The sequence below is a fragment of the Takifugu rubripes genome, chromosome 13 (assembly GCF_901000725.2).
Source record: "Takifugu rubripes chromosome 13, fTakRub1.2, whole genome shotgun sequence".
Lineage (NCBI taxonomy): Eukaryota > Metazoa > Chordata > Actinopteri > Tetraodontiformes > Tetraodontidae > Takifugu > Takifugu rubripes.
In genome coordinates, this window is record NC_042297.1 from 16477518 (window position 1) to 16496000 (window position 18483).

An 18483-nucleotide genomic window follows, 5' to 3' on the forward strand; every position below is an offset into this window, starting at 1 on the left:
TTTTCTTTATATATGTAAAACAAATCTTGCTATTAACACTTAATTGCATTTAAATGGTTTTGAGTAAACTGCCAAATGTCCTCATTAGGAATTATCATCATTCGCTGACAGCTGATGGAAACTTGTCATGGATCTAGATTAGCCAGTAACATTTGAGAGTGAATGGTAATAACCAGTAAACCAGTAACAAAGGTATGTTTGCTTCCAGCATTGTGCCAGACAAGTGAGAACTCACCTGTTAATCACATGACCTCTGGGCATGTTTGATACGTGTCAGACTTCTGGTGACTCTGTTGCACGTCGAAGCAGTGATCGATTCAGACAGACATGTTTCACCTGAGGGACATTTGTACCAACCTGTGTCACAGCAGCCGTGAAACAAAAGCAGAACTGGAGCAGATCTGGTAGAATTAATAACATTTTAGGATTCTGCAGCTCTGTTTAGTGAGATACACACTTTCAAACAACTTCTATGTGTTTTGACCCTGAATGGATCATTAGTAACACCTACGATACGATTACCCTTTCCTGCAAATGTGGCCATTTTATAACATTAGCATTTATGTTATTATTAATATATAATGCGTACCCACTGACAAAGAATTAAAATAACAAATATGATATAATGGTTTCTTACTTTATTCTCTCTCTTTACCACCATATGCACTGGTGCAGTGGAGACTAAAAAAAAAAACTTTAATCGAGGTATAATTAGGTGTCTAATTTAGCCACATTGCCTCTTATTTTACATTAAGGAGGCATTAAATATGAAATTACCCTAAAAGCATTTTCTAGAGGGAACAGCACACAGCAGCTTATATCTGCGACTGCGGCACCGTTTCTGTGAAAGCATCTGTCACTTTTACTGACACTAAATACGACTGAAGCAATCTGACTGAGATTTGATGAGTACAGTTTGCTGTATTTCGCTACCCACAGGCCATGTTGAGGAGACTCCAAATTGGCCCCTGAATATGAATTCAGCCTGAGGCTCTAGTTGGACATCTTATCTAAATAGTATTAATAAATATAATTTCAAGCGCCAATTTAATTCCCTTTGCGGAATTAAAAAAGAAAGCATGAGAACATCTTTCCGAATGGCAGATTATAAACAAATGTCAGGAATGAAGTCGTTTGACCAGAACAAGTTAATCATGTGTAGCGTGCCTTTTATACATGATGAAAAAAACCACATATTTCCGTTACAAGCCAGCATGGAGGAGGCAAGAATTAAGAAAAAGCACGACAATGTGGTCTTGTAACGTCCCAAAAAATAAATAAATAGAAATAGTCAGATTATCTAATGGGGGCCATAAAAACGCATCACTCTCCAAACCACCCACACAAAGACAAGCAAAATCTTCATTAGTAATTGCATTTTTATTTAATCTTTTCATTTTTTTTCCAGATAAATCACAATGAACACAGCCTTTAGACAATAGCAGTTGAAATAATCCATACAAATGAATGTCTCTGGTCTCTTCACCAGTTGCCCATTGTAGCGTGGAGGTCTATGCTATCAGTGTTGGGTGTGAGAAGAAACGACACTGACAAACACCGGGTGCCCGTTGAAGCGAACCAAAAATGGCATGTTGTCTCGATGTGTGCGAAGCGGTGGCTGATAGAGTCTGTGTGCTCTTGCATCAGTGTGAGTCAGACACCAGAGGCGGTTGGTCACATTCATCAAGGCCCTGTCCTAATTGTTTTATAAAACCTGCAGTCTCTACTGGGCAGAAAAAAAAAGATTAAAAAAAAATAACACTCATAGTTGTCACTCTGCCAACTGTGTATGATGGCAACGCGTAGGTAGACGATGACAGGTCTTACATTATGCACAACCTCTTAACTATGAGTTGACCTCAGCGGCAGGCTGTGCTCTATTAGAAAGCAAATAGCCTGAGAGAGGGGGCATGGCTTTAAAGAGTACCTTCATTTTACTGGACCCAGCTCATTTCCTCCCACACTTTGCGGGCATAGCTGGGCCAAGAGCACCATTAGAGGGGACAGCACTCAAAATGTAAAAGATTGGCCATTTTTGGCCAGCCAAAGGAGTGAAAACGTCATCCTGGGGTGGCCTCTCCACACGATGTGATTCAAAGCTCTAAATAAAGCCAAGCAGCAAATGCTCAGTGCTCAGCTGGCAGATGTGTGGGCTGGAATTAAATCCATGAATTAAAAGTAAGAAATTCATTGTTTGTTTAAAAAAAAAAATAAAAAAAATGAAGACATAAAAAGAAAGAAAATGGAGGCACAAACACACAAAGAAGGGCTGGGCAATACAGGGACACACACTGCATCTGTTTGAATGACTAAAATCTGATTGTGTATATCATCACACACTTTAGTCAAATCTCCCATATGTAAGATTATGTCCAAGTATCTTATCAAAGAATTAAGTTATGTAGTTACGTATACCGTCAATATTATTTTAATTTCATGGTGTCAAGGCAAAATAAGTAGTCGTGCTGTTGCTGATCTAAAACTGATCTATTGTGTGCTATTTTGAGATCATACTGCCCAGCCTCATGCATGCATCCACACACACACACATGCACGCAGTGTCCATCTATGTGAGAACAAGCTGTTAATCCAACACTAATCCTAACCTTTAAAATCAAGTCTTAACCTGTCAAACAGTCCTTTTTAACAGTGTAAATGTCCTCACAGTGCTGGTTACAGTCAAGATTGAACATACCACACACACACACACACACACACACACACACACACACACACACGAGAATAAAAGATCCTGCATACGATTATATGAAAAGAAAAGGGAGGAAAAAACCATGAAGACAGGTGAGGAAATTTAACCCTTTTCTCTGAAGTGTTTTGCCCTCTTCTTACGTCTCCGCTCTTCTGTAAGGGCCTCATGCATTGAGATGAAAGGCTTTGTACAGCCTTCTGAAGTGCACAGGTGTTTGTGTGCAAAACAGTGCTTTGTTGGAATCACAGTTTGCGGGGTTTGCTTGGAACAGCATATTTAACCGTATGAGCCGTTTGGATATCAAGATTGCTTTACTAAGCCCAAGATTCCAGATCATCTCCAATGTTCCCCCTGTTCTGCGCTCGTCTTCAGTAGAATTCACAGAAAACACACCAGGAGCCTCACAAATCAAAGGTACTGTTCCCTCTGATGGCTGCTGTTGACACAGATTCATTGATTGTGAACTATTTTCCCGAAAACATCTAATCTAATAGCACACCGTTCTGCGAATTTCAGTGTCAGAGAATCTTAGAAAAAGTACCTTCTACTTTTATCTCAGAAAGTGGCTGAAATGTGCCAAAATTGTCCAAAAAATAAATGCATCATTTTTTTCCATATATATATATTTATATAAGAAAGCCTGAATGTGAAGACACCTGGTTTTATAAACCGTGTACCTAAACAGCTAAGACATCAAATTCAAAGTAACTTAGAGAGTATTTCCGATGCCAAGTGTCTTTGCAAAGTATGAGAATTCCAACATGTGAGGATTATATACAGTAATAGCACAGACTGTTGAAAAAGGACCTATATTGGTCCTTCATAGAAAATGCACATTCTGGTGGACCAGGGCTTTATAAGCAGTCACAAGCTCCAAAGATACAATAAGCTCTCCGCGGAGACAGTAAGGCAGTTTTATGATCACCAAGGAAACCACTCCACCTTCCATATGGCAGGTTTTTCTTTTTTTTTTTTGGGAAAGTAAAAACGCGATGAACCCAAGAAAGCGTACTAGTTATTGTAAAAGAAAATAGCTGCCCTGTAAAAAACTGCTCAGTAAAAATATTCAAACTGGGTGGTTGTTGCTCTTTGTTGTTGGTTTGACGTGTTTCCTAGCTCGACTGGCTCATTAAGCTTCGACAGGAAATGTATCTGATCTGCCGTGGATCTCTGGGTAAAAACACTGAAGCCGGCCTGCAAAGATGCAGAATAGAGAGGGAAAGAACACCAATAAATGAACTCAACCTAAAGCAAACTCACAGAGTTCGACAGCTACTAAGGCAACTTTTGCCAAATACAATATAAGCCCATGTATATTGCAACACAACTATATATTAATTTAATAAAATACACAATATAGCTTTTGTACACATAACAATTTGGCTCAAATGCACAGAAATTGCAGTAAAACCAATAAAAATATGTCTTTTTTTTAATGTAAACACATCTAAATTTGATACATTTACACACATAATGATATTATGTATAGTGGTTATGTGAAGGGACATTTTCTGCTTTGTTTATATTTTTGGATATTTTAAAAGGATGGCAGTGTCCTCTGCAGATTTTAATTCATTTATTTTATTTTATTTTTTTAAATGTTTTGCTTTCACACCTTGAATCCAGGACACCGTTTGCTGAGAATCTTCGTGACTTTTTTTTTGTTTTTGCTTTTATTTTTTTAAATAAAATGTATAAATATTATGTTGATATTTCGACACCATACATGGATTCATACATATAATCATCTATATAATCATATAGATATTATCTTTTCACAGTTGAGGAAAAAATGTCCCTTTTTATACAACTTGTGATTGCCTTAAGGCAATGCCACACACATGATAATTCACTGTACACAAGGGACTAAAAGCTGATGATGTTCATGTAAAAGACAATTACACAGATGGCCAGTTGTGTGTAACCATTAGTATGCATGTGTGTGTTTTGCGTGTCGGTGTGTGTTTGGGCAAAATGTAGTGCACATGCGTGAAATTGGGATGTGCAGCTACACTGGCCAGCAACACGGATGTTTAAATAGAGGTGCGAGACAGACACAACTCACAAATGACAGGTGAAACATGGTTACACTGTTAATCCTCGTCCAGCACACTGTTTCAGCTCCACCCACCGCATGAATTGAAAATCTTTTCATGTTCAGGATGGATCCATCAGATGTTAAACACCGATATTAAAGTCAGAAAAGATAAGGTCATTTATGTGTATTTTCAGTTTTTTCACCATCCCAAATGGATTGGAATTTGTCGCGCTGCTTCCGCATCGATTGTCGTGTCTGACCATAAAGAGTCCTCCTTACAGTTCAGTCAGTTCCTATGGCCATCACACAAAACAGAAATCCTCCTACACCCTTGTAGATATGTAGGATTTTACAAGAGACCATGAACAACACATGTATGAGCTGGTGGGCACTTAGATAATAGCTTGCGAGGTGCCAGAGGCAGAAGCTTCTGGAATTAGCTTAAGAATCCAAAACCAAAAACAGTTTATAAATTCAGCAGAGTTCAGATGTTTGTTACGCAGTTTCTTTCAGTTGGTCGGGATTACAGCACTGAAGTGCTGCATATTAAATGTTCCCATTGTCCAGAGCAAGTACTTATCAACAACAAATACAGTGAAAGGAGCTTCTAAGAGCCTTTTAACCTTCTTGATTAATTTTGGTGACATTGACAGTTTTGGCACGAGGGGAATAAGCTTTTGTCCCCCACTCAGCCTCCATATTTCTTTTTTAAATGCCATTTTTTGTGTCACTTCCTGAGCGTGCCTGTGGCCTCACTTCCTCTGCAGTCCTGCAATAATTTGTCGATGTCTCTCACCACCTGGTCAGCGTCCATTCCATCACGGCTCACGTTGGGCTCCGCTTGCTCCAGGACACTCTCCATTTCGCCTGCCGTCTCCTGGCTGATCCTGGATCGGGCCTCTGCCAGCATCTTCGCCACTGGGTCCGAGGATGGCAGGGATGGGTAGACCTGGTCTCTGGTGTGTTTGGTTGGTGACAAATACTGACCATCAGGAGGCCCGTAATGGCCGGAGCAGGTAGCGGGAGGAGGTTTGCCTTCGGCTCCATCAGCTGGACTTTTCACTGCGGAGCAGGGAGGCATGATGGAACAGCCTTTGGTTGGACTGCCAGAGGCCGAGGGGACCTCTTGCAATAGTGGGCTGAGAGCACGTTTTGCCTTCAAGTAGGGCTTGACATTGGCGATCAGGATGGTGTGGTCCCGCCTCTCTTTACCAAAAGTACAGAATGTCTTCTTCCCATTTGGGTTGACGGGTTCGTAGGTCTCCGTCTCCTGAACTGACTCCATTCCCACCGGCACAAACATGTTATTGCGGTAGTCGACGCCCTCTGCCTGGTTTCCTCCAGCAGGGAACTGGGGCATCCAGCAGCGGTCGGAATGACCCAGGACTCGGCACTCCTCCGTGCAGTTCACACAGTCCTCATCTGTGGAAAGAGACAGAAGGACAGGATGAATGGATGGAGACAAAGGCAACGTTTGTTTCAGAAGTGTGAAGAGAACAAAGCGTAGCCGTGGAGGGGCAGGAGGGAAGAAGAATCAACCTGCTGACATTAAACAGAACAGCAGAAAGAGTTGGAGCCCAAAGTTAGCGCAGTCCAGTCAACCCTAATGAAATTACGCAAAAAAAGGAAGAGACCTTAAACATGCCCTGCCAAAAACTCCGCAAGTGCATGTTCAGAAGCACGTGCACGCAAACACATCTTCAAGGGATTTGGGGGACACCTGCTAGCATTTTCCAAAAGCTCTGATCAAGGGGATAGCGCAGCATACAGAAGGGATGGGGAGAGAGAGGGAGAAAAACAACAGTTGAGGTTTGGCAAAGGCAGAGTGCCGTTATCATAAATTCATGTCAGCGCGCTTTGAAGCGCTCCCTCGACAGTGTGACGACGCCAAATGGCTTGCGCTTCTTCCCCATGTGTTGGGGATGTTTATTTGCGCGCTCGATGCTGTTGTTTTAGTGTGTGCACGCATGTGTGTATAATTTTGAGCGTGTTCCTCCCCTTTCATCTCGATTCAGAGGGATGAACACTGGCTGATTATGTGAGTGCTCTTGCCTGTGTCAGACACATCCAGGACTTGGGGAAAAGAGTACAATTTTAAAAAATAGATTCTCTCATTGTCCTATTATTCAGTGAGACTGGAAAACTAGAAAGTAGGAAGTAACTGAGCATATGTTTGGTTGGCTGGGGAGGCTTTAAGACATTGTATTATATATTATACTGTATATTTGAAATGGATTATGATGGTCCATTCTCTCACTTTCTTTCAAACTTTAAAGCTGACATACTTTGATGTTATGCAGTATAAACTGCAGGTAAATTCTAACATTTGAAAAATAAATGCGGTTAGTTGTGTCATCTCTACGGGCTCTACAGTTTTAAATAAGGTCTAAAGCCACAAATAAGCTCCTAATAGTAATTGAACAAGCACGGCAACTACCTAAGATTTGCTAAATTAGTTTTGCTGATGGAAAATTTAGCTTCATTATAGAGGAAAACAAAGAAGAAATTCTTTCATTCTCAGAAATAAAACAGATCTTCAATATCCCAAATGTGAGAATTCCTGAAATCATATACTATATTCTGTGTTTCCAAAACCTTTCAGTGACCTGTTTATTATAAAACCAAAGAACAGGACAAGAAACTACAGTTTTTCCCACAGTGGCCAGCAAAAATCCACACAAGCTTTGAACAAAGTCAGCAATTTTGGTTGATTTGCATTTGAAGCAACGCTGCAGCACGTTAACAAACTAACAGAAGTGAGGCAGTGTCCTATGTTAAGTGGAATGTCTGCATCTTCTGTGAGCCTTTGTTGTTTTTGTTTTTTATTTTATTTTATTTGGGGATCTAACGGCATGCTGTCAACTCCATTATGCAATGCAAGGAACTTCACAGCCCAACAAGAGTGCGCTTTAAAGACAGTGAACGTGGAACTAATACAGTCTTTCAGTCATGCAAATTAGCAGGCAAAGGGGATGTGCTTGAGTGCACTTGGCTGGGCTGTCTTTGCTGTCTTGCGGGTCAGCAGCCTTGATTCCTGAGAGACTGGCCTTCTTAGCAGCAGAGATGAGCATAACACTTGACAAATGTTTGAAGAAGCCAAACAGCAGTGGCGAAGAAGGCCTGACATTTCCCTTGTTGAGGCAGTCATCTGAAGAGGAAACAGGGTAGCGCTGGAAAGCAGAGGCCAGGGCCAGCTTCAGATGAACTTTAAAGGGTGGTTCTCTGTGTGTGTGTGTGTGTGTGTGTGTGTGTGTGTTAAAGTTGCCACCATTCCCGTTTTTTTTTCATCAGCTGTCTTGGTGAATAAAAGATTTCTCCCATTTGTCCCGTCTTTTTGGGTAACAGGTAATTTATTTATTTTTTCAGTTTCCTTGTTCTACAGTGCTGAAAGGCTCTTGTCTCAATAGTCGTCCAGTTTGTGTCCTGTGATAGCTTATGTCATACGTCCAGTCGTGGGTATCGTGCATTGGCGAAGAATGTGTTGGGTAAAAAACATGCTCCATCATGTTGGGCACATGATGTCATTGATGTATGAAAACTCCTATGTTTTCAATATAGAAATGTCTTCCTCACTGTGGAGAATTATTTTTAGCTGAATCTTTTCTTGTTCCTCATGATGTTCCGGGGTAATGGGAAAAACCTGGTCGAGTGTCCCCCTTTTTCCCTACAAATTTAAGTTGGCAACCCTCTTGCATGTGTGTGTGTGTGTGTGTGTGTACAAATGCATCAGCACGCACAGAGAAACATTTGTGTGTGCCTGTGCATGTGTTTCCTGTTTGTGTGCGAGAGTGAGTTGAGATTTGACTACAAAAATATGAGCAACGTGTCGAAGCACGAAGATCGATGATGTGGTCAAAAGCCTGTACATACATAATACAAACCTGGGCACACGTTCCAGCCAGAACACTCTATTACTGCAATCCATCACTGGGCTGTAGAATGCAAACTACATGTAACCAGCTGGACTACCAATGTCTGTCACCCACAGGCTCACATGCATTCCAGACACGAAATTAGCTTATCCACTACAGAATCTTCTTGCACTCAGAGGTGATTGTCCATTCGCCGTGTGCATATTAAAGCATAAATAATCCATGCAGACACATTCCCCTCTATTTAGTTGCAGGAAACCTCTGATAGATTATTCATGTCTCAGCTACACGTTCAACCTTGAGGCGTTCTCTTCATATCTATGGCTAACAATATGACATATGAGAGCAAGGGTGACATTCATCCACCCCCTCGCCTGCTTTCACCCACCGCGCCCTCACTCCCACCCTCCCTCTACACCGTTGCTTTGAGATGGGCAACAGAAGCCTGTACCAAGGACAAATTTGCCTGCAATGATTTGGTTACCAAAGGCGTGTCCAGAGTCTCCCTCTCCAGTTTCCCTCTCAGTGCTGAGCCTGGCCAAAGATAAATTACACTGATATACACAGAGAATCATGACATCTTTTGTCGCGGTGTGACTCGCCTCTCAGCCACTGAAAAAGAATGTTACACACCATTTCAGGGTTAATGAGAATAACATTTTGCTGTGTGTGAAGTGAGGCTTACTGCGCTGGTCTCTCGGTGTAATACCACACTCTGTCTAGGGAGGTGATAGTGAGTCGTTGTAGCCTCATGTTGTGTCAAATAACACTTGTTGCTAGGGCAACCAGACAGAAGCTTGCAGTTATATCTGCCCACAATGAGAAGACACCATTTCCACCTTGATTTCTGGTGGGCTAACTGTCTAAAAGAGTCAGGGCACTGACTCTTATTTGTTACTGAAAAAAAGACAAAAAATAAATAAATTGAAGGACACTCGTAAGCCACTTTTCTCAATGTTTCACATGTATTCTATCATCCATATCATCATTGAATTGGCGTTTGCTGACAGCTACTCTGAAGATTTGTTAAGATGTTTGGTGAATGAAAATGAATTGTCAAGTGGCAGGTAAAGTCAATGTTTGCATTTTGCATTTTAATGAAACTTTATTTATGACAATGGCGGTTAAGTATTTGTCAGATTTAATTAAATCCATAGAGGCTTTTGAGCCTGTGACTGTTTTTATTTTTTCGTTTTCTTTTTTAACGGCAAACACCCACAGCTATCTAACCACCTCTGGCAGGGTTAATTGCCTTGAATTGGAGCAAAAGACTGGGTGACAATGAATTAGAATGGGCAATCGTGTAGCTGCCACATATCTTTACTGCTAAGAACAAATGAAACCAATAGAGGCAAATTGACTTTAAGAACAATTCAGTGAGACCCTGAATTCAACATCAACGCAATAAAGAGAGGGGATAAAGTCAATTATCATGGTTAACTGTGTTACCGCTGTGTTGTATCACTGACCATGATACACAAAAGTTGGGGGAGGGGGTTCTGAAAATAAAGAACTTTTCTTGAGATTATGAAAGAATAATTGAAAAAAATCAAAAATTCCAACTATTCAAATTCAAACTATTGTGTGCTTATTGACAGATTTACACAAAGCAGATGGCAAACAAATTTAAATTATTTTTTTAATGATGAATGCATGTCTGCAAGCATGAGTCAAAGTATGAATTAAATCAAACCATTTTGTTTCTTTTACAAGGACAGAAACAATTACAATCTATTTCAAAATAGTTGGTGTTCTTTTTTTGGTGAAAGGACTGATTTACAAGATTGAAGTATTCCTCTGTAGTTGATGTTCTTTAAAGTGCACTTCTTTGTGTACCAGTAGGTTCACTGAAATAAGCCAATAAATCTGTTGATATCTTATGTGCTAGCCTAACAGTTTCTAATACCACACACAGTATCTCAGTTCAGTTTAGTTAAAAAGAACACAAACAAGGCAGATGAAGCTGCGTTTTATCACCATCTCCAATAATGAAAGTGATGGAAGGTGCAAATATGACTGGAGAATATCAGGATCACAGCAACTGTCTTTCTTCCAACAAACTATTAAATGACTTTCTTCTTTCTTTCCAAGAGCAGGGAAACAACTACCCCCCCCCCCCCCCCCCCCCCCCCCCCCCAAAGCCTTACATACTTAGTACTTAATTAACGAGGGCCATGACCGACTAGTCATGTGAAAGCACATGTTGGTGGGCAAGGACACAGGGAGTTCTAGTCCTCTCCTTGAGCAAATGTTCACTCCTTAATTTAATGTTCAGAATAGATCTGACAACAGTACGGGAAGGTTGCACAAATGAACCCTGTAAGTTTAAATGTGTGGTTTTTCTCAGTGTGGGTCATAAAGCATAGTGTGATTTCCCTAAACACCCCTCTTTTCCCTTCACACACCTGCCCTTCTGGCCCTATGTGCCCATCCCTCCTCACTTTATTACCCAGCGTGGTGATTAATGTCCCTCTGTCACATATGGTTCCTGAGGACGTGTGTGTGTGTGTGTTGGGGTGTGTGCGTGCATGAAAGAGCTGCACAAGGCTTTTGCCTGCAATCCTGCAAACAGGACAAATGAATAGTTTTGTAAAAAAAAGTGTTGTTTTTTTAAGTTTCGAGCTGTGGCGCAGGATAATAGAACACAAACTGCAGGCAGGGGTGAATAATTTTACTGACATGCACACCTGGGAAGATACAATGTTTTCTCTGCCAGCACCTAGGTTAGGATGATCTGATTTTAGATGGTTTTTTTTTGTGTGTATGAGTGCGTGACTGTGTTCTTGTACATACAACCAGAATACCTGTTTAGCAAAGAGAGGAGCAACTTTAAAGGGCTGTTGGAGCGGTTAAGAATTGATTCAAAGCTCTGGGTTTTAAATGGGTGATTATTTGGTCGCGTCAGTTAGGGTTAGGGTAGGGGGCTAGGGAATGTCCCCAACAGTGAGCCCTCATAAAGATATGAGGACAAAAGTGAGTGGGTGTGCATACAGGCTTATATGAGTGTGGTTATTGTGGTGAAAATTCAAGATGGACAGGAGGAATGGCAGCTGCAAAATGTGAGGAGCATCAGTGACAGACCGGGACTGCACCTGTTCACCTAAGGGAGCTCACAGTTTGTGAATGTGTGTGTGTGTCTGTGTTATTTTCTGTTTGATCTTCTTGTCTATAGCCATCTTACCCGGTCGATGAAACCACTCCTCCCCCACACTTCTCCCCCATTTTCAGCCAATCAGGATGACTAAATATTTGAACTCCACAGATGAGAGAGCTTCCCTGATGGAGACTAATGTTTACTAAATATCTTCCCTCACTCGGACCAAAAGCGACAGTAATCTGGGAGGAACCAAAAACTTCTACAGGTGCATCAGCTGGGCTAAACAGGATCACAAACTACACCCTGGAGCCTTGAATTGTAACCTAAAAAAGAGAGGGAAATAGAAACAGCCAGTTAATTCCCTCCTTCACACACAGCACTGCTTTGGTGAAAATGAGAACACTACTCAAGTTTATTACTGCATCTAATACTGTTATGATTCTATAGAGCTGTGCTGGGAAAACAGGTTGTGCTCGGTGGTTCTGTTTTGGAAACATCATTTCTAAGATGTTGCAGTAAAACGGCGATAGGTGGGTCCTAGACTCTTTTAAAATCGCACAATTGTAAAAAAAGGTCATTAAACCCAAAGGTTACTTCGCAAAGGTCTTTTGTTTTGTGGAAGCCTCCCTACCATCATGCTTCACCGTCGGTGTAAAAATAACCTCACTACATTCCAACAATGTTTAATGAATTAGGTGATAAAAGTGTTGGTGAGCATTCAACAGCTAATTACGGTTCTACTGAGACTACGTGTTTGTTGAGGGAACAGGTCTGCTCTGTTTTGGGGTGTGGGTGGCTGAGCACAACGAGAGGGATATTTTACCCCGGTGTAATGGCTTTTATCGCTGTTGGAAGTCAGAGATGGATGCATAGCTGGAAATACTCCACAGCGGTGGTGGGAGTGCCTGGCGTTGCGTCGACTGAATCAAGGATATATATCCCTGGATCAAAGACACCCTCTTTTCAGTCCCCTCCACAGCAAACTGCAGGCTCCTCCAGGAAGCTAATGCCTGGTTAGCCCCCCCCCCCCCCCCACCCCCCACACACACACACACACACAAACTCTCACACACAACCTTCCCCCCAGTGTCGAGACTATTTATGTATGGGAGAGAGGGATAAAAACCCAAGAGGAGAAAAAAGAAGCAGGAGGGGGAGGGTGAAGCGGAGCATAAGCTCATATTCGCACAAAAAAAAAAAAAAAAAAACACATACAAAACCTAATCAATGATGAGCAAGCAGGTCTGCCTGCAGTGGGTGGGGAGAGAGACACTGGAAGAGAGAAGGATGGAGAGAAAGAGAGAGAGGTCTGTGGGTTGTAGGGATGAGGCGGAGTTGGACCTCCACATGGATAAATACAGAGCTTCAAAGCAGCCGTCGGGGTTATAGAAAGCATAATGTGAAAACAATATTTAGAAATGCAAACTGATCTCAAATTTGTCTGCTAGTGACCTAAATAAAACTGCTTTCCTTGGAAATACAAGCGCGCGTGGGTCTGAATGGAGCTGATGAATGGGTGCGCACTGTGATGTGAGAGTTCATCGATTGTTTTTGGGAATCAGTCTGAACAACAGAAAAAAGATATTTGCCTCACATTTGCTGCCGAATCGTTCTCTTCATTAACAGCTGAGCATGCACTGATATCAACTATCAAAGACTTGCGCACACTTCAGCTGTGCGTTTAACTTGGCCTTGAGACAAATGCGGTAACTTGAGACTGTTGCTGGTATCTGTTGGAATCAAACATCAGGGCAGCAGAAAAGATCAACCTCAAACATGTTTTCAGCCCAGATGAACGGCCATGGGAAACTATCCAAGGACAAAAAGTGCTGAGAACAGGCAAGCTGATGTTTATCTGTAACCACAGCGGCGTTGGGTGACAACGTTCCTCAGAAAATTCCCACTGGTCCGCTCGAGTGAGAGATCCAGCCCACTTTTAACCGCCCTTCATTCAAGTGTTTCCTTAACAAAAGGAGGAATCTACTGTGCAATGTGAAGTATAGTTGCATTATTTCTATTGTTGTGCACACACTACCTTGAGAAATTTGCTTTTCACAGCTGGTACAGACGCCCAATAAATATTTCAAGATCAGCGGATCGAGTGGGGAAAGATTCTTGCCTCAGTCAATCAAAAAACCCAAACCTCAGCTTAAACCTGTGACTTAGGACATTATATCATTCATAGTTCCTCCGGCCATACCTCAGCTTCAGCTACTATTTCTCCAACTGCTGAAATGCTCTAATGGTTTAGCAATTGCAGCAGAACAGCCACAGGCAGGCTATTAGATATAGATGTCGGACAGAAACAGCACCGACATTGTTCTTACTGTCATCAACCTATCCACACTAATCAGACAAAAGCCATGTGGAGAACAATATCTACGACCTGAGAATTCACTTTTACTGCGTCTGGTTTTGCCTTATTTTACTACATGACCACTTTTGAAAGAGTTTTTGTTAGAGGTTCGTTGTGAATTTTTACTCTCACGTCACGCGGTAATGTGGATAGCACTTCTACTGAAGAAATCACTCCAGCTAGAAAAAGTGCTGATCGGTGAGATAGTGAAGACAATTTTTCAGAAACTGTTGGTTTTCTTGTAGTTTCCAGAATCTTTAAAGGTGGAAGTGGAGCCAGAGCCTTTGGCTATTAGACCCCCTGATGTGGAACCATCCCCTCTCTAGGTATGGGAGGCTGCCACCCTGTCTTCTTTTAAAATTCAGCTGAAAGAAGCCCCTTTTTAGAGAAAGGTTATTGTTAGTAATTCTGTAGCTACAGTCAATATTTGAGCTAAGCTAATGCTCACGGTCCGAACACAGTAATCTAACATTAAACATGATCATCCAGGGTGCAGAAACATGATCCAGTGACAGGCGTCTGTCACTTCATCGGTTCATGATTGCATGTCTGCACAGCTTTGATTCCACTCTACTCTCCGCAGGTTTCAGAGTTACACGCTGACATCTGGCCACAGTGTCCCTCTGAATTTTAGATCTACATGTTCAGCATAACAATTACAGACCATTTTACGCCTAAAAAATTTGCATATTCAGTGTTTACGTTTGTTCCTGTCTTCTTGTCTTTCGCTCCTGCCCCCTCTCACCCTCTCCTACTTCTCAGTAAATAAAGTTGAACTAAACTGAACTCTTACAAATGCTAGACAGACCATATAATACTGTTGCTATACCCTGGGGTAATTATGTTTTAGAATGGTTAAAAAAAATGGTAAACAAGTTTGCCAGAACTGCTTAAAAGGATGAGTTGCAATGCCGCCTTGAAAACAGGATTAGGACTCTTCCTCTGTTAGCTGAGGGAGACACATTAATGGCCGCGAACAAAGCGAAATATTGTACAAAGGCAAAGGTCGACTGTGTCCTGCTACGTTACCTGGACGGAGACATGGAGGGTGTAAATGAGACAAGAATGGGACTTATTAGAAGATGAGGCGAGAAGCGCAGTGAATCACTGGCTAATCCTCCGTTTCCTCTAAGCCTGTGTAATTAGGACATGGGGGATCACACCGTGACAGGGGATGCTTCTGGCCCGCCTTCCTTTTTCTTCTCCCTTCACTTTTGTTTAATTTCTTCCCTCCTCAGCTGAGGTTTAAGGCTGTCTGTCATCTAAATATAGTTTATTTGTAAGTATTATGCCACTACCTAATTTTGGTATTTGCGTTCATGGCTGCAGCCTTGGCAGGGTTGCATCTGGGTATATTTGCTGGACTCAAACAGGCCAGTTCAATCAAACATTTCTCTTTCCAAAACATACATCCACAGATCACAGTGTGGACCAGATATGAGAGGAAAGAGGCTGATTGGTGTCCTCCTGATTGTTAATAGTCTTAATCTGCTTCCTTCCCCCTGCTAAATGCTAAGGAATGTTGCCTTGGCCCGTTTGTGAGCGTGAGTAAAGTGGGAAAGACAAAGGATAACAAAGGCAAGAGTGAGGAAGAGAGAACGGATGGGGGCAGGGAATTAGAAGGAGAAATTAGGCTGGGAGAATGTGAGTCACAAGCTCACTGCAGAAATCCACTTTCTATCCAAGGGGGGGAAAAATAGGCTATTAAAGGAGGGATGAAGGAAAACCTTTTGTTCCTGATTCAAAGGCTCATCCTTGAAGTGATTCACTCTGACTAAATTATACATTTCAACCATACTGTCATGATACAGTTACCAGCATCCCAAATGTGAGCCACCTCCTCTTGAACAGAAGGATTTCGGTGTCTAAAATGAGGCCGAGTGGCCTTGTCCTGATAGCCGCTCCAGAACAACAAGCACAAACCATTTGGAATTGTTGAGGCTTTATTCAGTCAATCCATACAATAACAAGAAGTGTCTGCCTTCCCCAAATCCTGTCATATTTGCTGAATTAATTTACTTTCTTTTATTGTCTCTCCCACTCTGACAGTCTCCATTTCGAACAAGGGATTCGCACAACCCATGGTGTCATGGCTTTATGCAAGCAATCATGTGCAAGCATGTGCGCCAGTTTAGAAGGATTAGGAAAAGTACTTTGGATTCTCTGTCTCAGCACAACCTCAACTAGATCAAGAACAACATAGTGTGCTCTAGTCATTATTAGCGGCCTTGAATGTTTTTAGTCGCGGGCTCTTTTATAGTGCCGGAGCTACGTGGTGATACATTCTACGTAAAATGAGAAAAAAGCAACACACTGGTGCCGCGGCTAAAGGTTGCAAGTAGAAAAACAGTCCCTGAATTGCTGACCTAAATTAAGGTTCACACCAGGTTTTTTGAGATCAACATGGTGTCGCTGGTATGAGTGAACCATTCAACTATTTTATCTATACAGGCCAGTTGTATCTGAATGTGCCATTTCTGTAGAAAACCACCGTGACACCGAAGCTCTTTTCTGTGCTACATCGCGTAGAGCAAACGTGAGTGTAAACCTTATAACACAGCACCATACAACAGCATTAGGAAAAGAAGGGCGGCAACATTTATGAAATGTTTCCCGGCAGATGTTTTTGAACATCTACAAAAAGCTAAATTATTTGTTAATGCTTATATGCACAACAGTTATACTCAAGTCAGTGCAGTTGACGTGTTGAAGTCCTTTCTGCTTACATATTGTGACTTTTTAATGTAGACTCATTTTTCATTTTAGACTCATTTGATCAAAAGCAAATACATGGCATACCAGCAGACCGGCCGTAACGGAACCTGGCCTTCGGTCTGGCCTCTGCAAATATTACATTTTTGCCTAACTATGCAAGAGCATGCAGATTACACCGTAACACAAACACTATTAAAAGGTGAAGCGGATAATTTGGGGTCTTTAAAATGGTACCTGTGGGTGGGCGAGGTATGAAAAGCAGCAAATGAACACTCTGGCCCCGGAGCGTTAACGTTGGAAGCAGGAAAAATACGAGTGTGAGGATCACTGTGGCCATGACAAGCGCTAATTTCTGATGTCAGAGGGATCAGAGTGACTGTAAAACGCTGTGACCATGGGGGGGGTTCTGTGACAGTAATAGTTGCCAATTCATCTGTCATTTATTTTTATAAATGCTGATTTTATAGAAAATGTATCTATATCACAAGTGTATTTTTAAAGTTTTATAGAGTATGTACATGGTTTTTACATGGATGTGGAGTCTTTTTAATGCCTATAGCTAGAAGATATATAGCTTAAAAAAACAGTATAACAGCATTTGTTACCTGCTATGAGGAAATGAGCTCACACCTCAGTCTGACTGACGTGCGCCAAAGCAGGGAAACCTGTGAAGATGCACCACCTAGAAAAGCCACATAAAACGGCACCTAAATCCCAGTTGGGTGTATTCAAAGGACCAAATGAGCATTTTAAAAAACTGCACTTCTGCATGAAGGCATCTGATCAATTGTGCCAATGAACAGCGGCGGAGCTCCCCTAAGGATGTTGGCCGGGTGTTCAACATAGGCTAAGTGGAAAGGTGGAGAGAGGTATGTCGAGTCGATGGTGTTGGCTTTCTCAGCCCGGGGGCCTAACACATTTAGAGAGCTAACTGACACACTTTGGATATATTAGCCACAGTCATCTCTGCCAACCGCTCCTCTATTTCTGTTACAACGCCCCCCCCATTTTCCTCCTCCCTCCATCGCCGTCTGTCTGTCACTGCTATCTCCTCTCTGAAGAAGACCTTGAGTTTCAGCCACATTGCTTTAGCATCGATATTCCTCCCTGCCCCGGTCAAATTGGTGTTTGCCAGTCTAGACACTGGTTGCTTGTGTCTCTGTGTGTGGACAAACATGAGTGCACAATACCACCACTCACGGCTCTTCATAAGTGTGATTAGATTAAAAGAAACCGACGGAAATGCAATAACGGCCTATCAGTCCACTCATCAGGGGGGATAATCGTTTCAAATAGAAATGTGTTTTCCATCTTACTGTGTCCTTTATACTTTCTTTGACGCTCAGTATGTTTCACTCCTGATTCTGGTTCGAGGCTTTAAAGCAGGCTGAGTTTAAATCTGGGCCACAGCACAAAATAAAATGGCAATACACAGAGGCTGTTGGACACCTATGGTGAGAATGAAAAAGCTAGAAGTGCGTGAATGCCGGTTCTTTTGTCAATTACATACTTTGGATCTGAACTACTCTCAGTCCGGGCTGCCCCGATCTCTGCGGTGCTTTAAGATTAGGGTCAAAGATTAGAGGGCTTACATGAGATAAGAATAGGATTAAAAGAGCTCAGAGATGTAAAATTACAGAACAAAAGAACCAGTAAAAACACACCTGAAGTGTAAACAGGCTCATAACACAACAG

The 18483-nt window shown here is 41.9% G+C and overlaps 1 protein-coding gene across 3 annotated transcripts in view; it reads right to left on the reverse strand.

Moving 5' to 3' along the window:
• Positions 1–1368: 1368 nt before the first annotated feature.
• pcdh17 (protocadherin 17) overlaps positions 1369–18483 on the reverse strand; it is a 46331-nt gene continuing 29216 nt past the window's right edge. For 2 of the 3 annotated variants that reach the window (XM_029846074.1, XM_003969660.3), the window contains exon 5: positions 1369–6170. In XM_029846074.1, the coding sequence (XP_029701934.1) occupies positions 5476–6170 (695 nt within the window). In that variant the 3' untranslated portion in view covers positions 1369–5475. Of the gene's footprint in view, positions 6171–10799; positions 12041–18483 lie in introns of those variants that run through there. The other variant, XM_011610095.2, reaches the window with a different exon arrangement.